We start from the raw sequence: 24,185 nt of genomic DNA on the forward strand, positions 1-24,185 counted from the left end.
GACTTGTCTCCAACATGGCGGAAGGCGTAAGTAAGAAACGAAAAGTTGAAAACGAAAAACGTGAGAATGATAAGAAGCCCGTTAAGAAATTTGCAGGTCATTGGAGCCAGGGTCTCCTAGATACCATGAATGATCCAGAATTCATAGTAGAATCAGATGACAAAATGACAATTATTAAAGACAAGTATCCCAAAGTAAGTTTTCGGGTGATTCGTACTCATTATTCGTCGATCCTTTTTCAATAATATCAAATTACTGATTTTGTCAATATAAAACTGAAACTGAATAATTTGATTAAATGCCTGTTTCTAAACAATGACATTTCAGTGGCGAGGTACATAATAATAATAATTACAGTAATAATAACAATCATAACAGCCTTATTTAAGCAAAATGTCATAACCGCACCCCTCCCCCTGAGGTTATTTTACCTCTGTTGGGATTACCAGTGCTTAAAGCCTGACAAGGTTCGCCCAGACGGGCTGCATATAGAGGTTCAAACCGCCTGGTTAATGTTGCTATCACAGACTATTTGAAAAAAAGAAATACTACACACTACCCTACCCATAGACCAACAGTTACGTTTAATTAAACAAACCTTGAAAATATAAATTTTTAAATGTAAAACCTTTAACAAAAATTTTAAAACTATCATCTACCGCTATCGCATATAAAACATTTATCAAAAAATTTAGAACAGTTGAATGACACGAAGTCTCTGAAATACAGTGTCTTAAGATTTTTTTTTAATGTGTCAGGTGATTTACTTTTGCATAGTTCTAACGGCAGTTCATTCCACAGTTTTGGACCAATAGTACAGAAACTTCTATCACTGAATATTTTGCACTTGTTGTATGGAACTTGTTGTATTATAACTACATTCAGAATTTTCTGACGATCTAAAACCTTGTCTACTATGAATATACTGTGTAAGCAATTGATTATTCTGTTAAATACATTGGTGCTCTGCTAATATGACAGCTATACATGAAAGAAAGTATCTTGAACTCAATCCTTGCTTTCACCGGCAACCAATATAGATCATACAATGCTTGTTAAGGACTGTCAAATTTCCTTCTGTTAAGGACAAGTTTTGCACATATGTTTTGAATACACTGCATCTTGCACACCTCACCATTAGCTACACCATATAGTATGATATTGCAGTAATCCAGATGTGAAATAACTAAAAACAAAACTAAAATTTCAGTGGCTGCTTTTGTTAAATAATTACGGATGTTCTTAATTCGTAGGTAATTCAACATGGCTGTACAATATTTGCGATTTAAATGATCTTTAAAGTTCAAGAGATATCTAATTGTGCTTTCACGTTTGATATCATCATCCGCAATGTTAATCGAATTTGTAAAACATTTGTTCAATTGAGGTCTGCTACCAAACATGATAAATTCAGTTTTTGAAGTGTTCATTTTCAGTTTGTTTCCATTCATCCGGTCATTGATTATAACTGCGCACTGTTCAAGGTCTCCGATCGCTTGTGATTCTACGGATACAGATGTGGGACAAAAGCTTTTATTTGCTATATGGGTGGTTTTCAAAATAATGAAGCAAAAGTGTGACATAGGGGTTGAAAATTCAAACTTATTTCTGATGGTGGTCATCTATTTTTTATTATAGCAAATACTTCAAATTTGAAGGAAATAACTTTGGGGAAGTGTTGAGAAATGCCAATCAGAAAATATTTCAGCCTTTAATTCGAAAGTTCAGTGAATTTCCAGTAAGGTGGGTGATAAATGTTGCATGGTTTTATGACAAGGAAATATGTATAACAGTAATTTTTTCAACATAAATGATAAGTAATGGGTGTATGTGTACGGTTTGAAACTTATTTAATCATATGTTTGTGGACATTGGTTTTTAAAATCACCCTTTCTGCACAAATTTGACATGAAAATAAAACTTTACCTAGAAAAGTTGTTGCTGAATGCAAAATAACTACCATATAATTATAAAACCAACTTTTTTCTGACATGTTGCATGTTTATAAACCTTATGCCAAATTTCAAGAATGTCCAGTAATTCTAATTTCTAGAATTGTCTACTCAAAATTGAGTTATTTTACAGATGCACAGGGGACACATACTGAAGATCAGTGTAATATTCATCCATTATTAGTTTTCTATTCATAAAAAGACTACTGGTAATAAACTTTAGACAAATACTATCAAAAAAAAGTTTATTCCATAAAATAACTACAAAATTGAAAATTTTCACTACAAAACCATGAAAATTCAACAAAATGTAATGCTTTAAATGAAAAATAAGTGACTTTATACATAACTAACAAACTGAAATCATTTAATTTAAATGAACTGCTTATTCATATTAGAAAAATGACAAAATACCATGCATGATAAAATGGAATAGTAAAATTCATACATACTTTATAATGTTACTAAAAAGGGTGCACAGGGACAAATTGTATCAAAATATTTATTCATAGAATATGTTCATGGTAAGTAAAATTCTTTTAACTACATAATATTTACTAGTGAACATTTACATATTTAGGTAAACTTAAGAGCTTAAGAAGCAATAAAATTGATATTTCCACTTTTAAACTTGAAAATTGGCAACTTCGGAAAAAATGCAAACAATGAATTTTTAATTGTCCAGGGTTTCTTATATAATGCTAAATTATCAAGTAATGCCTAAATTTTGCATACACACTGCTAAGAATAAAGAAATGCCACCACAAATTACAGTAATGCTATGATAATTGATATATGTCATAAAAAGGGTGCACAGGGGACATCACTTTTGGCCTTGTGAATGTTTAACAGTCAGTAATATGTGAAGTTGAAGGCTGCTTTTGTATCTGTTGTAACTCCCTTTCAAGGAAAATAAAGTAAAATCCCATTTTATTTAAAGAATAAAAGATATCTGACACTTAACAACTGAAAAGGTGCACAGGGGACATTTTTAGGTGTATAGACATTCATCAAGTTTCTGAGAAAGTCGATTTATTAAAGAAAAAAATCATACTGTGTCTTCACAGCTGAAAGGATAAAGATCTTAGAAAAACATTAAGACTTTAGAAAAGTAATAGGGTTATGAAATTGTAGTGTTCAACATTTAAATTTAGTATTTTTTTCACTATTTTTCGTGAAAAGGGTTCCATCACAAGATGTGAAATAGTGTTAACAATAAGATGTAGGTAAAGAAAAGAAGTATTTTATTTAAATGTGCAGAGTTTAAGTTACATTAAAAAGCCACAGCTGTAACAATAAAGCATGATTTTAAAAAGTAAACCTCAGTTGAAAACTATACTTCATGTAAAATGTCACACTTTTTTGGGTGCACAGGGGACAAAATTAGCTATATAATTTAATATAACTTTAAAACTGCTTGAGCCATCAAGATAAAATTCCACACATTTATTGAGTACATTGATTTGGATATATTTTGCTCCAAAACACATTCTAAAACTGAACTGAATTAAAGTAAGGTGAGAGAGAAGAAAAAGCTTCATTATTTTGAAAACCACCCATATGATCATCAGCAGAACCGTAGACTGATATGGATTTTAGAATGGCATCAGCCTAGGTGAGATGCAATCAAGGACCAAGGCAACTGCCTTTGGGCACACTGCATTCAAGATGGCGGTCTGATGAATATACATTGTTGATATTAATCTTACAAGTACGAGGCCTTAAGTAGGAGTCTACCCATTGAAGACACCATACTATGCTTTTAGGACATTACGACAGTGTCAAATGCCGCACTTAAGTCAATTGCAATAAGGGCCGTGACTTCCTTTTTCTCATTACCACTTAGATCATTTACCAACCGAAGCAGCGGAGATTCACAGGAGTGGTATTTCCTATATGCAGACTGGTTCTAAGGCAAAAGACTGTTTTGATTTACATGTTTGTTTAATCTGTAAAGAACAGTCATTATCTTTATCATACAAAAAACAGTGATGGGCCAATTACGAATTGGGGAAAAAGAACTGATATTTTTCAATTTTATCCGAATTTTTTCTTCATTCTGTTTAAAAATTGATAGATCTATAACAAAAAAATTAATTTCTTTTTAAGCAATGCATGACTAGAGAACCAGAACCATTTCCCTAGAGAGCGATTTTATTTGTCCGAAATCGGTTCTCTAGCCAAAGTATGTGCATAGGCTAGGGAACCGGAACTTTATTTCTATGCTTAAAGCTGCTGAAATTCACATTGTTTCTTTTGGTAAGTATCATGCATATTACCACCAGATGACCCCTATTGATTCTTAGGTCAGTAGGTCAAAGGTCAAGGTCACAGAGACCCGGAACAGTTAAACCGTTTCCAGATGATACATGTAACTTGAGAACGCTTGGGCCTAGGATCATGAAAGTTGATAGGAAGGTTGATCATGACCAGCAGATCACCCCTATTGATTTTAAGGTCAGTAGGTCAAAGGTCAAGGTCACGGTAACCTGGACAGTTAAACCGTTTCCAGATGATAACTTTAGAATGCTTGGGCCTAGGATCACGGATGTGCAGGCTGATCTTGGTCTGCACTGGTCGCAAAGGCAGAATCACTTGCAGACAGCAGGCTAAAGGTTAACAGTATGCTGTACTGTATCTGAATAAGAATTTCTGCATACTGTTTGGATAGTCAAGGTTATGTAAATGTTTTACATATTGTGTGTTTACAGTATTTTAAAGTGTATATATATGTAAATTAAGGATAATGTAAAATGTTGGATTTGCTTAATCTATGATTGTGTTGTCTTGCGCTAAATTTCTGGCTATAAAAAAAGCTCCAATTTAGACACCCAATCTCCAACTGAAAAATAGAAAACCTCAAGTTTCAGGATTCTGAATTTATCATTTATATTGACAATAACTTCAGTAGTTCAAACATTCATTCTATCCATTGGCAAGCAAAGGATTAAAAAAAACAAACAAGGACCATTTAGTTTTCATATTGTTTCATAGCAGAGAAAATTGATCCACTAAATCATGAAGTAGTACAAAATTAATGGAAATTCATTGTTCTGCCTACTATGGATCACTCACAGTCAAGAAGGTGGAGAAACTACCAGATTACAGGGACAGGGAAAATTTTGCAAAAGCTTTTTATGTAAGCTAGTAATCGTGGATGGGCTTGAAATAGTCAAGCGACAGCTCTTATTCGTATTGAAAATATTCATATTCTTGCTTCAATCTGGATATTCTAGCTTTAGAAACTGAGCATCAATGTTTATCATTACAGGCCAAGTATCATTTCCTGGTGATGCCTAAAGAGACAATTCCAAACTTGAAGAGCTTAAAGTCTGACCATTTAGATCTGTTAAAACATTTTGAAGAGAAAGGGAGAGCACTGGCAAAAAAGTAAGTACCTCAGTAAGTAGTCTGTCTTGGTTTGATCTCTTAAAGGGAGTTTTTTCTGTACTCTTTATTTCATTAGGACTTAAGTTTATAAACAGTGATAAAGACTTCGGCTTTCGGCTCCTATAAATGCTTTTTCTACCTTGCTTTCTGTGCAAGCAATTGCAAATGCATTTGCAAGTTGAGAACAAGCTATTGCAATATATGTATATAAACCCAAAGAGACTCTCTAAATGAAAATTGTTTCCTTTTTACATAACTGGTGATGGTATACCAGTATATGTACTTCAAAGTTATGTTGTATATTAGGATGATAAATGGGCCACTAAACTAGCTTTTAAAAAAAGCTAACCTTTTAAAGAAATATTATGCAAAATTTACCTACAAAAAAACATTGTTTCATTTTATGTTTCCCATTTAATCATTACAGTGACTTGTTACACAGATTTTTCTGACTTTAGAAATTATATAAAAAATCTTTTTGCATTTTGTTGAAATAGTCTTTAATATAATTCGGTTTGGACTTAATGCATCAGTCTGTCACTCATCACACAAAGTGTTTCCTCATGAAATTTAGTGTATGGATTGATGACAGTATGTACAAGATACACACCTTTTTATTTTGTTGCTATGGCTTGCTATATATGGATCCTGTGATAAAATGTATGAGAGATTTTGTCATGAAGTTTGGTTGTTAGATAGCAGATAAGGTAGAGAACATTGAAGTTATTTTGTTTTCTCAGTTTGTCTGTCTGTCTGTTCAGTGTCATAAATAGTGGATTCTGTCATAATTTTAAAAGCACAGGAGCTATTTTCATGAAGACTGGAACATAGATAGAAAGCACTATGCAGAATATGCACGTCATTTTATTTTGTCCGTTTTTCAGTCTGTCTTGATCTGTCACAAAAGAGAGATCCCGCATTAGGCTTGAAATATAAGATTATTTTTTTCATTAAACCTAGTTTATAAATAGAGAGCTATTTGGAGAATATGTAGTCCTTAAATATACATGTAGTTTGAATATATAAATGTGAATTCTAGAGCAGGATATATGACAAATCATACATATACCCATTGACACTCAAGGTGTTTTTATTTTGACAGTCATTGCCCAGGCATGTATACACTGATGACAGTATCAGGAAATCACAGAAGGGATTGATGACCTTTTACTTGACATATGTAAAAGGATATTTTAAACATGACCAATTAACATGTCTTTTCAGAACAGATGCAAAAGTGAAGTTCCGATTTGGATATCATTCAGTTCCCAGCATGAGGTAAATGTGAGGAGAAATATGTTTATATAGGAATAGTTGATTTGGGAAATAGGTTTTAGTTTTGCATGCTTTGTTGGCAAATAAAACACAGTTTTGAGTTCAGATGCGTAGTAATCTAATCGCAAAGGGCGAAGGCCTGAGTGATTAATTACAATGCATCTGAACGAAAAATCATGTTTTTTTTTTGCCAACAAAGCACACAAAACTAAAATGTATTTCCATTCTAACACATTCGAATTACACCAGGAAAGGATAGTAATCTGAAATAAAATGCAGTTTTAAATACGAGGGAGTAAACCAGAATAGCCAAAAGTAGGTCATTTTGCGAAACATGTTCTCATCAACAAGACAATACATGGTAAAATCCTTCTTTGTTTATATAAAAGAATATCTCAAAAGTGTTAGAATAACATTTAATGCTTGCTCCCTTAGCTCAGATGGTAGAGAAAAAGGCATATCATTGACTTTGTAACCAACTTGTTTTGTTGAGTTTTAAACAACTTTGGTCATATGGTGAATTTTTATGGTAAAGTAGCAGAGATGCCTCTATTTGCCTTATCTGAGGTATGAATGGGCACTAGGGCACAGCTACATATTTACAGCACACAAGATGAAGGGCTTTCTTACAGAAAAGAATTTGACCACAAAAGCATGCTGGGACAAACAACTCTCAGTCAGCGATTTTTAACACTTAGAACTTGATTCCTTTTTAGCTTGTCTATTCAGAGAATATGTAGAGCTATTGGACTCACCCATGCATTGGCCAACCGATTTGGTCAAGTTTTTGTATCTAAGCTGGTGTCTCAGTAACCACTAGTGGGAATGGATTTACACTTCACTCACTTATTCACTGTGATAAACTGACTTACACTGTACAGGTTCCATAACTCTGTTTTGCTTTTTTACAAAATTATGCTCCTTTTTCAACTGTTGTATTCATTCAGTTGACAAGGCTGTTGAATAGTTGAGCATTGCTGACAGTCCTTCGACAGCTATTGTTCATATATGCAATGATACTTTTGGCAGATAAAAGTTATTTTTAATTCAATATAAACTATTAAGCTGATAATTTCTGTTCCGTATTATGTGCAAAAATGTGCGAAAATGTCTCAACCTCTGACTTATGTTACGAAGTTGTCAGTTACTTGTGGAAACCAAGCATATACTTGTATAGAATTTGTGAATATAGGTTGATTTAACTGGCTACTCTTGCATACATGTCAAACCCTCGGCATCTATACTGATAATAAATGAAGGCATATACACACAGTAAATAGCTACCTCTTTATTCTAAAGTATTCGATGCAAACAAGTATTTTCATTTAACAGACGCTGTAACATTGGCCCAAAACTGAAACCCTAATTTGAAGTGTGGTGTTTAACCAAAGTTTCCATGATAAATTCTGAATTCTGAAATACAATTATTTCATGATGAAAATACTACCAAAATATCAAGCATATACTTGCCATATGATTTCAACAAGGTATTACATTGAAATTTAGGGAAATTGCAAAACAAACCATTTTAAAAGGCCATTAAGTGGCTGCGTTTTTGGGTTTTTATTGTACCATTTGGCTTTTTAGTGTGTGTGTTTGTATACCTCAGCAAATACATGTTGAGTTGGTGTAAATGTTTGTGTAAACTACAGGAACAAGTTTCTGTCTGTTTTACAAAGGACATACAAAAAATGTATTAAGCACGTTTTATTTGTGATTTAAGTAATGGCAGTGAACTGTTTATGAATCTTTTTCTTGAATTTTGCAGCCATCTACATATGCATGTTATCAGCCAGGACTTCAACAGTCCCTGTCTCAAGACCAAGAAGCACTGGAATTCCTTCACCTCAGAATACTTTGTAGATTCTGAAGGTAAATATTCTTCACAACATTAACAATTACCCTACTAAATTTCTATAATGAACTTGTCCACCTTTCAATCTGGACAGTACCATTAACTGTTAAAAGGGGTGCATACCAAAAAGATATTGACTGAATAGCGAACAGTGCAGGTCATGCTCAGACTGCTAGGATGTGCAGGCTGATCATGATCTGCACTGGTCGTAAAAGCAGAATCAATCGTGTCCAGCATGATAATGGTTAAAAATGATGCATTCTGGACTGAATAAGGAAAATGTGCTATTTGAATAAGTTTTCAACTGTATTTTGTGTGACCTCAGCCAATTATTGCAGTTCAATTTATAAATGGAAGTTTTTACATATACGACTTACATAGTGGTTTACAAAGCCCAGTACTTTAAACAGATTTGAAAAACGATGACCTTGACCTTTGACCTGAACCATTTGATAAAGTGATAAAATACCGTTGAAAGTTTGTATCTTTAATGCCATGGCATTGAGCGTTTTACTTTGAGATAACCGAAATCCGACTTAAAATAATATTTTGTACACGTTTTTGTGACAGAACTTGAAAATGTCTTCAAGCAATTTCAGGATATCTAGTTTCAACTGTACCTGTTCGAAAATTTTCATCCTTGTATAGTTCAGGAATTTTTACAGCTGATTTCAAAATGCATGTAAAGATTGGCATGAATTAGTTAATTATAACTTAAGATGGCATTTTTCTTTTTACAGAAATTATAAAAATGTTAGAAAAAGATGGAAAAGTTCATTTTGATGTCAAGGATTCCCAGTCATTATTAAACCAAGATTTGAGGTAAAGTATATGCATTGTAAAAAAACATTGTTAAAGATCCAGAACAAAATAATCTTTTCTTTGGGGTTTCATTATTGTAATTATACATGATTTTCATGAGAAAATATGGAAAATACGAGTGTCTATTTTATTTCCAGTTACAAATTGACACTGATACTTAGGTGGCCAAGACCTTGAAGTTTCCTATCTCAAAGTTGAATTAAGTTGTTTTTTTAAATTATGCGATTTAGAAATTAACATAAATGTAAAGTTAATTTAGTCTTGCATTTTCAGCGAATAACTAATGGCCATACAGTGACTATATTAGAGGGGACACTTATGCCCTATGGACACACATTTAGCTTTTCATGATGCTGTTTTTATTGTGTAAATCAATTCTTCAATGTTGAAAACATAATTAACCAAGCACGATAATTTATGTTATAATATTGTCTGTTTCAGATGTCATGTTATGATATTGTGTGTTTCAGATGTTGTTATAATATTGTCTGTTTCAGATGTCATGTTATAATTTTGTCTGTTTCAGATGTCATGTTATAATATTGTCTGTTTCAGATGTCATGTGTGTAAGAAAGCACAGAAGAATATGCCTACACTGAAAGACCACATAAAGATGCATGACTATTCTGTAGACTGACTTCTAAATTTAGATGTGTAGACTGGTTGTCTGGTTTTCAGCCTACTCAGTTTTGTAGACTGACTTCTAAATTTAGATCTGTAGACTGGTTCTCTGGTTATCAGCCAACATTCTGGGACTAGCTGGTTTAGCATTTGATACCAACTTCAGAACTGTGACATTCAGAATGGTTCTCAGCTTTACTTGAAAATGGTGTCTGAACACATTCATGTTATTATAATATGGTTTATAATATGCTGCAGACTTCAGAATTGTTTCAGGAGATTATTTCATTTCCATTTCAAAAGGATGGTTGTAGAACTCTGAAGACTTTATTCTTGAGTTAATACTAGTAGATGATAAGTATTTTACCAGTAATACTCGAAAAGACTGCAACTAAGCTGTGCTTAAATACCTTATAATTACTATGTGATAAGACTTTCAATTTATAATGTTGATATAACTGATGTTACTAATCAAACAAGTAAAAACATTAACTAATGGTATAAAATGTTGGGAAATGCATTTATTGTTTTGGCCGCTCAAAAAGAGATATACCTGATGAGGTATCCTACCAAGTATATGAATAAAGTAACCAGAGGGAGACCAGGCATGTCTTGCCAATATCTGCAAACACTGTATAACTCATGAAATTCAACTTTGCATTGTCACATATAATTTACACTCTCATAACGTGGTAGCAATACCAAGTTAAACATAACATGTCACTGCTCAGCAACTTCGGAACCAATGGTTATGGCATGATAAGTCACCAGACATGACGGGGTATGTGGGAATGACATCACCACTTACCAAAACCACTGCATGAAGGAAAGCAATTAAAGGTGCATACTAGAAGGTTGATAATGCAATACATAGCAATACGCAATACAAAACTAGATTTCGCCAGGTAAAATGGGCAAAAGCTGTTCAACCCCGGCCACATAACCACATAAGAGTAAAACATGATGAAAATAGTGCTTTGTAATTACTCACTAGACAATAGATGTAATGTTCCACATGTTGAAGGATCATGGATCCTGGTCATGGATCATATTGTATTTCTCCCGGTGGTTCCTGGTGACAATGTACACATGAGTTGTTTGGTTTCAGTGCTATAATAAGTTTGTATTATACCAAGCCTTTTGATTGAAACAGTGAACTATGCCAGTAATTAATTGGATGTAACTAATGTGCTAATTAGGGCTCAATGATAATCTGCTAAAGCAATAAACAGTATTCAGTTATGTCGGTCGGTCGGTCATTTAGTAGACCAATCCATTTCCGGATGATTACTCAAGAACGCTTGTTCTTAGGATCATGAAAGTGATAGGGTAGTTGGTCATAACCAGCAGATGACCCCTATTGATTTTGAGATCAGTAGGGCAAAGGTCACATGTCACAGTGACCAAGAACAGTAAAACGGTTTCCGGATGATAACTCAAGAACGCCTGGACCTAGAATCATGAAAGTTGATAGGGAGGTTGATCATCTGCAGATGACCCCTATTGATTTGAGGTCAGTAGGTCAAAGGTCAAGGTCACAGTGACCAGGGACAGTTTAACTGTTTCTGGATGATAACTCAAGAACGCTTGGGTCTAGGATCACGAAAGTTAATAGGGAGGATGGTCATGACCAGCAGATGACCGCTATTCATTTTGAGGTCAATAGGCCAAAGGTCAATCAAAGTCACAGTGACGTGGAACAGTTAAAATGTGTCCGGATGATAACTTGAGAATGCTTGGGCCTAGGATCATGAAACTTAATAGGGAGGTTTATCATGACCAGCAGATGACCCCTATTGATTTTGAGGTCAATAGGTCAAAGGTCAAGGTCACTTTGACCAAGAACAGTAGAATTTTTGTGCACAGTGACCAAATAATTCCTGTTCCTTGTGCAATTACTGAATGCATCAAGGGGGTATTTCATGTTCTACGAGCTCTTTTTCATTTGATACACATGGGTTGATGTTAAATGGCTTTATTTGTATTATGTATTATAAAATATTTATTTTTATTATAAGTATAGGTTTATTGTAAACTGATGTAAGTTGACACATCTAATCATCTGCTTGATAGAATCTGATAATAGAGCGACATTAATTATGAAAGAAGAAAAGAAAAATAGTTCAAATACATGTCAACATAAACTGGCCTTTCAGATATTGCCGGGTATGAATATTACAGTCACATTGATTCACTTGTATTAGACCATCAGTGGAAGTAGTTTATTTTCATTATTATTTTGCTTAGCAACCAATAACATTGATTTCTCGAAAATAAATAAAATTATTATTCCCCGCCGATGAAATCGGGAGGGGGGTATTGAAATGGCGTTGTCCGTCCGTCAGTCCGCAGCCATTTCTCAGTAACTACTTGGTAGAATTTCATGAAACTTGAAATAAACATGAACCAACATACTGCGATGATGCTTGTCAAGTTTTTTTTTTTGATTGGTCAATTTCCCTCAGAGTTACTGCCCTTGATTTAATAAAAAATGTCCATCTGCAGCAATATCTCAGTAACTAACTGGTAGAATTTCATCAAATTTGAAATAGACATGAACCAAGATACTGCGCTGATGCCCGTCAATTTTTTTTTTTTTGATAGGTCAATTTCCCTCAGAGTTATTGCCCTTGATTTAATGAAAAATGTCCGTCTGCAGCCATTTCTCAGTAACTAGCAGGTAGAATTTCATCAAACTTGAAACAGACATGAACCAAGATACTGCGACGATGCCCTTCAAGTTTTTTTTTTCGATTGGTCAATTTTCCATATAGTTATTGCCCTTTAATTGTTTAAAAATCCACAGATCTGTACATAACAAACCAACCAATTGGAAGAATTTCATTAAACTTCTTTCATTCTTTTCCAAGAACATTTATTATAAACATATGATGTTGTGTACCTACACCTGGTCACCACCTTACCTTGGTCACCCCCCCCACCCTCACCCTCACCCCCCCCCCCCCCCCCCCCCCCAATTTTTTTTTTTTTTTTTTTTTTTTGATTTTTTGTTTTCTATCAATATTTATAATCAACATGTTAACTGTTGTATCCTCACCCCACCCCCCACCCAAACAAACCATTCATTTTCTTTTAATTTGATTTTGACTAATGAAATTATTTGCTTCTTGGTAACATTCTTAACTTTTTGCTGGATATATTTTTTTGCCGTTCCTCAATTCTGACACTTTCGGCGGGGGATTCCAATTCATCGAATTTGCTTGTTTTAATTATGCCCGCCCCCCCTTCGAAGAAGTGGGGGAATATTGCTTTACACCTGTTGGTCAGTAGAGTGAACGTTTTCCACCCAATAACTGGAGAACCAATTGACCCAGGACCTTCAAACTTGGTAGCATAATTGGGCTTATGAAGTAGGTGACCCCTGTAGTTTTTTGGGTCAGTAGCTCAAAGGTCAAGCTCACAGGGGGCCGAACCTTGAAAATGGTTTCCACCCTATAACTTGAGAACCAGTCAACCCAGAACCTTCAAACATGATAGCATGATTGAACTTACGAAGTTGATGACCCCTAATATTTTTGGGGTTAGTAGGTCAAAGGTCAAGGTCATAGTGATCAAGCGACTGAAAATGGGACAAACCATCATGGGGGCATACATGTTTTACAAACATCTCTTGTTCAGAATTAATTTACAATATTTGCTGTTTCCATTTAACTGGTTTAGAGTCAATTGTTGCTGATTACAACAACATTGCTTGTCAAAGGGTTAAGACCCAGGACCAAAAATAAACTGTATTCAGTGGTGGTTCCATGGTGGTAATAACACATGCTTTGCATGATATATTGCCATAAGGAAGGCCAGGGCTTAGATGTTGACTAACCATACATTTTATTAGCTCACCTGTCACATAGTGACAAGGTGAGCTTTTGTGATCACCCTTCGTCTGTCGTCAGTCCGTCCGTGTGTCTCGTGCGTCCGTGCGTGCGTCAACAATTTCTTGTCTGCACAATAGTGGTTTCATTTATGATTTTATTTTAACCAAACTTGCACACAACTTGTATCACCATAAGATCTCGGTTCCTTTCTTGAACTGGCCAGATTCCTTTATAGGGTCCAGAGTTTTGGCCCCTGAAAGGGCCAGAATTAGCTATTTTGACCTTGTCTGCACAAGAGCAGCTTTATTTATGATTTGATTTTTACCAAACTGGCACACAACTTGTATCACCATAAGATCTTGGTTCCTTTCTTGAACTGGTCAGATTACATAATGGGTTCCAGAGTAATGGCCCCTGAAAGGGCCAGAATTAGCTATTTTGACCTTTTCTGCACAATAGCAGCTTCATTTATGATTTGAATTTAATCAAACTTGCACAAAACTTGTATCACCATAACATCTTGGTTCCTTTCTTGAACTGGCCGGATTCCTTTATGGGTTCCAGAGTTATGGCCCCTGAAAGGGCCAGAATTAGCTATTTTGACTTTGTCTGCACAATAGCAGCTTCATTTATGATTTGAATTTAATCAAACTTGCACAAAACTTGTGTCACCATAAGTTCTGAGTTCCTTTCTTGAATCGGCCAGATCCCATAATGGATTCCAGAGTTATGGCCCCTGAAAGGGCCAAAATTAGCTATTTTGACATTGTCTGCACAATAGCAGCTTCATTTATGATTTGAATTTAATCAAACTTGCACAAAACTTGTATCACCACAAGATCTTAGTTCCTTTCTTGAACTGGCCAGATTCCATCATGGGTTCCAGAGTTATGGCCCCTTAAAGGTCCAAAATTGGCTATTTTGGCTTTTGCAGCCATATAGAGACTTCATTTATGGTTTTATTTGATATAAACTTCCAAAATATCTTCAACAACAATAAATCTTGGATTCCATGACAAATCAGATTCATTCGTAGGTTCCAGAGTTATTTTATATCTGATTACCTCCCCTGATTGTAATCAAAATGGATTTATATCAGTAAGTACTTATAGGACTCATTTGAAATTTCATTATTGTCATTAATTGGACTGAGCCAATGAGGGTAGATAACTATGGACTGATTTTATGTCAAATTACCTCCCTTTATTTCAAATTTAAATGGGTATATCTCCTAACTAATGAAGATACTGATCTGAAATTTCATTTATGTCAACAGATTTATTTGGCAGATCCTTCTTTTGTTCACTTACAATATTTTTTTTTTAATTACTTCCCTTTTACATTACTATAAATAGCTTATTTTTAGTAACTTTTTTATTATTGGCCATAGGGAAAAACCGAGACCACTTTTCTGTGGTACAACATGGATGGTACGTCCAATTTTTAGGTGTATTTTGACATATCTGTACCTTGTAAGAATTTTTTTTTCTTTTTTGTTAAATTTCTTCCCTTTGTTGCTCCTGTCCTTTGGATTTAGATATTTTTTCTGAGAACCTTCTTGTCCTCAAGTGCAATGATAACAGGTGAGCGATATAGGGCCATCATGGCCCTCTTGTTATATTTTTGTGAAACAATGCACTTCAGTTATTATATTGTTAAGGTTGGTCTTTCAAAGGAGAGGGGATATATTGTTTGCGCATGGTCAGTCTGTTGGTATGTCTGTCTGTCCATCAGTAGACCATTTGGTTTTTATATGCGTGTTTTGGAAAAACAAGAAGTATTCTATGATGGCAGCACGTGTGTCATTCCTTCTGTCTCATATTTCGTGTACAGAGCATAACTCGTAACCATTTAAGGTATTGACTCTAAACTTTGCAAATAGGTGAGTGACAGTGAGACGATGTGCAGAGGACATGTACTAGGTCAGTTAGTCGAAGGGCAAGGTCAGAAATGGAGCTCAAAGGTCAAATTTGACCCTCCTATTTGGTGTTTATAGAATAATTTAGTAACTATTCGGGTATTGACAAAACTTGGCATATAGGTAGGTGTGTTGCAATGAGATGATGTGCAGATGGCATTAATTAGGTCGGTAGATCAAAGGTCAAGGTCACAAATGCAGGTCAAAGGTCATATTTGTCTTTCATATTTGTTGTCCAGGTAACTTAATAACCATTTAAAGTATTATCTTCAATCTTTGCCTGTTAGTAGATGGCAAGGAACCAATGAAAAGTGTGTATGATCTAGATCCGTAGGTGAAAGGTCAGTGTCCAGCAGTCAGATCTGTCCCTTACATTTTGTGTCCAGAGCATATCTTGATATCTTGAAATAGTGGTAGATGGCGATGAGATGATTTGTGGTGATGAAGTGATTTTAGGAGTGCAACAATCCACATTACTTCCCCTCACAAACACACATTAATCACCCTGCCCCCTCCTCAAAAAACAAGAGCTGTCAGAGCACAGCAAAGCTTGACTATTCAACAGTCTTGTCAATTGAATGAATATTAAAGTCGAAAAATGGGCATAAGTTTGTAAAATTGCAAAACAGGGTTATGGAACCTGTACAATGCATATCAGCTCATGACAATGGACAATTGTTTGATGTTTCAATCCATTCCCATTAGTGGGTATTGAGATACCAGCTTACAAACAAAAACGTAACCAAAAAAATGCTAAGTCAAAAAAAAGGGCATAATTTTGTAAAAATGCAAAGTAGAGTTATGGAACCTATGTACTGCATGTCAGATCATGACAGTGAACAAGTGTGTGAAGTTTTAATCCATTTCCATTTGTGGGTACTGAGATACCAGATTACATACAAAAACTTAACCAAAAACAGCTAAGTCGAAAAAGGAGCATAATTTTGTAAAAGCAAAGTTATGGAACCTGTGCAGTTTAAGTCAATTTATCACAGTGTATAAGTGTGTGAAGTTTCAATCCATTCCCACAAGTGGTTACTGAGATACCAGCTTACATAAAAAACTTTACCAAATCGGGACGCCGATACGCACGCAGATGCAGACGCATGGGTGAGTCCAATAGCTCTACCTATTCTTTGAATAGTCGAGCTAAAAGTCACTTTCAGTTTCTTGAGAGTAAGTATTCCATCACTGCTGCAATACAAAATCCCACAGCCCCAATGCACTGCCTGATTACACCCCCTCCCACAGTAGCTGGGGAATGCTTGGACCTACAGGCATCATAGCATGATTATTTGTGGCCATTACATTGTCTCTGTTGTTTCGGAAGTCAGTGGTCATGGTTTATGATCTGTAACTGGGGAACAATAAGGTCTAAGGTCATCAAACTTGGTAGGGTTTCTTAAGGTTAGTAGATGACCTGTATTATTTTTAGCTCGACTATTCGAAGAATAAGTAGAGCTATCCTACTCACCACGGCGTCGGCGTCGGCGTCACACCCTGGTTAAGTTTTTCGTACCAGTCCGCATTTTGACAAAGTCTTTTGAGATAAAGCTTTGAAACTTTCAACACTTGTTTACCATCACCATGTCCAGTTATAGGCAAGAGTACATAACTCTGTCAAGCATTTTGACTGAATTATGGCCCCTTTTGACTTAGAAATCTTGGTTAAGTTTATCGTACCAGTTCATATTTTGACAAAGTCTTTTGAGATAAAGCTTTGAAACTTTCAACACTTGTTTACCATCACCATGTCCAGTTGTAGGCAAGAGTACATGACTCCATCAAGTATTTTGGTTGAATTATTGCCCCTTTTTGACTTAGAAATCTTGGTTAAGGTTTTCGTACCAGTCTACATTTTGACAAAGTCTTTTGAGATAAAGCTTTGAAACTTTCAACACTTGTTTACCATCACCATGTCCAGTTGTAGGCAAGAGTACATGACTCCATCAAGCATTTTGGCTGAATTATGGCCCCTTCACTCGCTCGGATTTGTAATATTTAACCTTCATGAAACTGCAAATGGACTGGAGAGTTCTTTAAGGACAATGAAAAGTAAAGCATTTCACAGTAACTGTGGTAAAAAATAAGCTGTTAAAATATTTGCCTTTTAAAGTTAATAAAAGTCTGAAATCGCGTAAGCAGGGTTCGGGATCTTTTGATGCCATGCCCGAAACACTGTCCACGCAATGGTGCAAAGGCAGATGAATTCAGAGAAAGGCTCTTAAAATGTTCCGACTTGTTTTTAGTCATACTTGCGATCTCTGTGTGCTTTTGATTTTCATTTGGCTGACTACTGGCTCCCATATTTCCTTTGACAGTGACTTATTGTCTCAGCAGTTGGAATTCTATTAACAAACTTGTCGAAATACTTTTTTAAGTTGTTTACGTTTCTGATTTTTTATCATAGTCACCGAGTTACAGTGTGCACAAGACCTAGCCAAAGAACCAATCAGATCATGGAAAGTGATGCTTAACCTTTAGCCTGCTAAATTTCTATAATGGACTGGTCCATCATTCAATTTAGGCAGTACCATTTATCATTTGAAGGGGTGTTTACTGAAAATTTACTGACTGAACAGCGAACAGTGCAGACCATGATCAGACTGCACGCATGTGCAGCCTGATCTTGGTCTGCACTGGTCGCAAAGACCAGTTTTGTAAATCTGCAGCAGTCGAGAGGCTCTCAGCAAGTACATCACGGATTTCATACATTAAATTATCATTATCACCTCCAAACACTTGAAGCAACACACACTCTAAATGATATTTTTTGTTTTCTCATTTTATACCTGAAAACGTCTATTTGTCCGGGGACACACAGAATGAAAAATGCACTTGTCCGCCGGCAAACAATCACGAGTTTGACAAGTTGGACATAGGAATCCCACATTCCTACAGGGGTGGGTGGGTCAAAGAAATTCGAGCATCTATAGTTCATATATTAAGCACAGACGAATAGCTACGTTTTCGTTTGGGTAGGTGTTTATCCATTCTAAGTTCATATTTATCCAGCACTGTTTTTTATACCAGTCAGGAATTATCCACAAATCTAAACCCACCTTATAATCAATACAGTTTTTAAGCTATAAAAATGAATTTCAAACTTTTGATACTATTAAACATTGTCAAAGAGATGTTTATTGAACTAATGCAGTTGATGAGTAAGGTCTTATTGCAATTTCTGGTACTTTAAAACGCTTAGAAACATAAAACATGTTCATTTGAAGACTTCTTTGAGTACATTTTAATAAATTCCAGCAACATAATGTGACTTGTCAATTGAAATATTTAGTACACAAAACAAGTTATCAATACAGGATATGGCTATCAAAAGTTTTACGCTAACATTGCATACTAACATAAAAACCTGAAAAAAAAAGACAAGGAAATTAAATACATACATCGACTTTCTGTCAGCCATGTTGGCACTGAGTAAGGGTCGCTGAACAGAGTTAGGATTATCTGGGTACATAGTGTGTAGATATAGACCTAAATATCTAGCTTTCCACATTATTCAGTCAGTTCACAAGTGGACACAAGTTTCTCCTCGACATGTTTGTACCTTTGGACAACTTACTAGATGTAACACAATGATAGCTCGCAGGTCAGTTTTCAGTTAATTCATCATTGTGTGTATTTTATCTATTATTGATTTTGGTAGATAATCCTGATAATTCTTACAAATGATACGAATTCTGTTTACATGCGTAGATCATTGTTGGTATTTACCACTCAAGCAAATTTCGTAACATCGGAGTGTTTTATCCATTACGTTTTGGCCTAAATGACTTTGTTTACTATTATTACCGATCAGATATTGCGAAATTCTCAAATGAAATTGATTTGGTCAGCCTTAATTACTTTATTTTTGTTTTCGATGGAATTTTCATTAATTGGCCAGAAATGTTAATTACTTTGTTTACCTGTTCAGCATATTGTTGTTGTTTACAATTTATACAAAATGAATCACCGTTGAATGTTTTATCTATTAGATTTGACCCTAATTATTTTGTTTGTTTCAGTAACAGTCATTTATTTACGAAAATACACATTGGTGATTGATTCCACATCTGTTGTTTACTATTATATGAGTACATAATGGACGTTTTGATTGACATGTTTTGAAATTGCTTTGAATATTTTGAAATACTTGTAAACATGTTATTGCGTTGTAGTTCGTAAAAACAGGTATAAATACTCAGAGAATTAAGAGAAGAGAGGAGAATAGGGAGAGGAGGACTGAGTCAAGAAAAGAGAGGACTGAGTTAAGAATCAGGAAGTTAGAAATGTTTTACAAAAATGGGATCGGATAATTGGCAGTTCGGATCGGTTCAGATCAGCTCGGTTAAGTTCGATTTTTTGGGCTCGGGTTTAAGAGCGGGTTAAAAATAACTGTGGAAGTTTTAGAATTGACTATTATGTTATACTTTTGGACTTAAGAATAAAAAATTAATTAAAAGTTTGACGCGGGAAAATACTATTTAAAAAGCTGATGTATTTATACCTGAATTGACTGTTAGTATAGTTGACGTCTGTATAACCTTGTAAATAAAACCGAGTGTGAAAAAACTGCTGACTTTCTCAATCTATGCAACCAGTGGTGGTGTTACATGGATCGTTTCTGGTGCACATGTGACCAGGATTTCAACAGAACATTTTTGAACGAACAAAAAATTTGTCGCGGATATCACAACGGAAGTACTTAAAAGAATATAGCTTGAAAACTACATTTGGAAATATTGAAGCATCAATTACAGAACAGAAATTCATACAAAAAATAAAGAATAAAAATTTAACTGTTTTCCTTGGAAAATTATTAGTACATCAATGCCGGATAAAACAACGAAAGACCTGAGGAAAACGAATCTGGTATTCATTACATGGCGAAATATTGTAGCATCAACAATGAATTAAAAGTTCGGAAGCGCAGAATGCTAATAATAAAAAAACTGATAAGAAAAATGGAAAAGAACTATATGACAAATACGGAACTACTGTCGGAGCTGGACAACGAATCGCGCAGAGAAAGCAAATCGTTATAAAGACGTGCAACAGGGCCGTGCTACAGAAAATAGCGACTGCAGGAACTCAAGTAAATGTTTCTAAGGAGGAAGGGAGATATATAGATTCCAGGAATTCATGTAAAGTAATATCTAAGGAAGGAAAGAAGATGCAGAACTCCAGTAATAAAATGAGGTTAGTGACTGTTCAAATTTATCCTCTTAACCATAACGGTAGCTGTTCGAAATCGTAGAAATTCTCGTAACTGTTATAAGTTAAGTTTCGGTAAAAGTAATTAAAACTCTTTTCTTGTGAAATAAGGTAGAAATAATTTTCTGTTCAAAATAAAGTTAAGACACGAAAGTATAATTAGTAAAATATATCTAGTATTTTTGACAGGTGCAAGTTGAATTAAATAGGATGGCTCGGAATGTTAAAGATTTCTTTTAGTTTTTAAAAGTTATAGAAGCAGAGATTATTGACAATAAACTTTTTTTACATGGAACCAGATCACAAAGTTTTTTTTGTTTTTTTTTGTTGTTGTTGTTTTTATTTCGGAAATACTAGAAATTGAAAATCAGCTCATCCTTTTTATACAAATTCGAATAACCGATTAAATAAAGAAATGTTGGTAGATGAAATTATCATTGTGAAATTATCATTGTGCAGCCTATTTTTTCATTCAGGCAGGAATGTAGATGTATACTCTTAGCTCAAAGAATGTTGTATAATTCATAGTTAAGATGTGGGTGAGTCTTAAAACGTGGATCATACATGGCATAGGGCATTAATATACTGTAGATATATATGAGACGGAAATAATGTCTTAGAGCGTGAGTAACGCATATATATCATATTTAAGATGTAAGAAGTCTTAAAGCGTAGACAACGTGCAGTATAGAATTTATAGGGAATATGACGTGTGTAACGTCTTCGGAGCAAGTGCAATGCTCAACTATTGGGAATTAGTCGCCAGTAATGCGATTGTTGTAAAAAAATAAATGTAGAGGATTTTGTTCTTTGAGTCAGAGGGATTGAGTGGCTACTTTGCCTGAATTATTAGGGATGAATGTACAAGAACAATAAATATGATGTACATTTAAGATATGAGGCAATTTTAAAACGGGACGGTTTTAAGTTCACAAAACCTTATTTTTTTAGGGAGAAATAAAAAGATGAGTAACTATGTTTAGATTCTGAAGATGATTTCATGAGCTAAATTTTTCAAGGCAGGACATATAAGAAATTTGAATTTAATTAAAGATAATATTCCGAACAGTTACCAGTGGTTTGCAGAGATTCTGAACAGTCCTAACAAATAAAAGGCGATGCAACTTTTAGCAGCAGATGATGTATGGTAAAACATGTTTAAAGCCATCAAAAAAAAAAAAAAAAAAAAAAAAAAAAGTTGAAGAAAATCATATGAAAGCTTATATGAATACAAAACGGATAGATAACATTGTACCAGCGTAAACAATAATAGCAAATCATCACAGGAAGTACAAACGTCATCCGAAACTAATATGAAATATTCTATGATTAATTCTTGGGAAAAATATGCTGAATTGTGTTCATATCTTGAAAGGAATATTCTAGAGACGTGTTTCTTTTTGTAGATGTGTTGTTGTTTTATCTTATAGAAGTGTTCCCTTATAGACGTGTGATTTTATTCTCATTGACGGGCTACCTTTTAATAGACGTGTATTTTTTTATCTAATAGACATGTTCCCTTTTACAGACGTGAATCCTCAATTTTATGTGTTTGAATTTGATTGTTATAGCTTTAGCAAAATGAAAACGTCAATAGCAACAGTGACATGAAACGATAGCAACGGAGACTTGTAAAAAATGCAGCCGGATGAAAAATGGAACTGGACAAAAAAAAATGATGCCGTGAATAATATTTTGTCATGCCTGTACTTTAAATGTTTTTGAAGAAATGTATAAGAAAAAAAATATACTACATAACATTTGCTTTGCAAATATGTAGAGTGAGGTAAACAAGTAACAGGTTATATATTTCGCTTGGTTATCAAAATTGTTGAAAAGGCAGTATCTTTGAATATAGGTGCATAAGTAAAGTTTTCATAAAAATAGTGGGCGTTATATACAACTGAAAACAGTGTCTGAGATAACAGCTTGATAGTTTACTTCTGATGCTCCATAATATATTTATCAAAATTATCTATAATAGGTGAATGCAAACGTTCGATAACATCTGAGAATCTTCATTACTATGAATATTCTCGATTGATTAGGATAGTGATGTAACACAATGATAGCTCGCAGGTCAGTTTTCAGTTAATTCATCATTGTGTGTATTTTATCTATTATTGATTTTGGTAGATAATCCTGATAATTCTTACAAATGATACGAATTCTGTTTACATGCGTAGGTCATTGTTGGTATTTACCACTCAAGCAAATTTCGTAACATCGGAGTGTTTTATCCATTACGTTTTGGCCTAAATGACTTTGTTTACTATTATTACCGATCAGATATTGCGAAATTCTCAAATGAAATTGATTTGGTCAGCCTTAATTACTTTATTTTTGTTTTCGATGGAATTTTCATTAATTGGCCAGAAATGTTAATTACTTTGTTTACCTGTTCAGCATATTGTTGTTGTTTACAATTTATACAAAATGAATCACCGTTGAATGTTTTATCTATTAGATTTGACCCTAATTATTTTGTTTGTTTCAGTAACAGTCATTTATTTACGAAAATACACATTGGTGATTGATTCCACATCTGTTGTTTACTATTATATGAGTACATAATGGACGTTTTGATTGACATGTTTTGAAATTGCTTTGAATATTTTGAAATACTTGTAAACATGTTATTGCGTTGTAGTTCGTAAAAACAGGTATAAATACTCAGAGAATTAAGAGAAGAGAGGAGAATAGGGAGAGGAGGACTGAGTCAAGAAAAGAGAGGACTGAGTTAAGAATCAGGAAGTTAGAAATGTTTTACAAAAATGGGATCGGATAATTGGCAGTTCGGATCGGTTCAGATCAGCTCGGTTAAGTTCGATTTTTTGGGCTCGGGTTTAAGAGCGGGTTAAAAATAACTGTGGAAGTTTTAGAATTGACTATTATGTTATACTTTTGGACTTAAGAATAAAAAATTAATTAAAAGTTTGACGCGGGAAAATACTATTTAAAAAGCTGATGTATTTATACCTGAATTGACTGTTAGTATAGTTGACGTCTGTATAACCTTGTAAATAAAACCGAGTGTGAAAAAACTGCTGACTTTCTCAATCTATGCAACCAGTGGTGGTGTTACATACATTCTATTTGTGGATCTCGATGGGCTTACCTATTCTTAAACGTATCTGGGTTTTTTGTAATTGTTATACCCCCACCAAACTTTTTTTTTTGGGGGGGGGGGGGGGGCTATAATATTATAGGAGTCAGTTTTGTCGCGTCGCGTCGCGTCCCGTCGCGAAATTATCTCAGTTATTACTAAATGGATTTGATTCAAACTTAAAATAGATGTTCCAACT

At 34.5% G+C, this 24,185-nt stretch overlaps 1 protein-coding gene across 1 annotated transcript; it reads left to right on the forward strand.

Annotated features, from left to right (window-relative positions):
• The first annotated feature begins 1 nt into the window (after position 1).
• On the forward strand, positions 2 to 10,516 carry LOC123538359 (aprataxin-like). The gene is made up of 6 exons (XM_045322394.2): positions 2 to 194; positions 5,224 to 5,342; positions 6,567 to 6,620; positions 8,386 to 8,489; positions 9,213 to 9,294; positions 9,850 to 10,516. The coding sequence occupies exons 1-6, from the start codon at positions 15 to 17 to the stop codon at positions 9,929 to 9,931; spliced, it is 621 nt and encodes a 206-aa protein (XP_045178329.2). The 5' UTR covers positions 2 to 14; the 3' UTR covers positions 9,932 to 10,516.
• Positions 10,517 to 24,185: the final 13,669 nt, after the last annotated feature.

This window comes from Mercenaria mercenaria, chromosome 18 (assembly GCF_021730395.1).
Source record: "Mercenaria mercenaria strain notata chromosome 18, MADL_Memer_1, whole genome shotgun sequence".
NCBI classification, from domain to species: domain Eukaryota; kingdom Metazoa; phylum Mollusca; class Bivalvia; order Venerida; family Veneridae; genus Mercenaria; species Mercenaria mercenaria.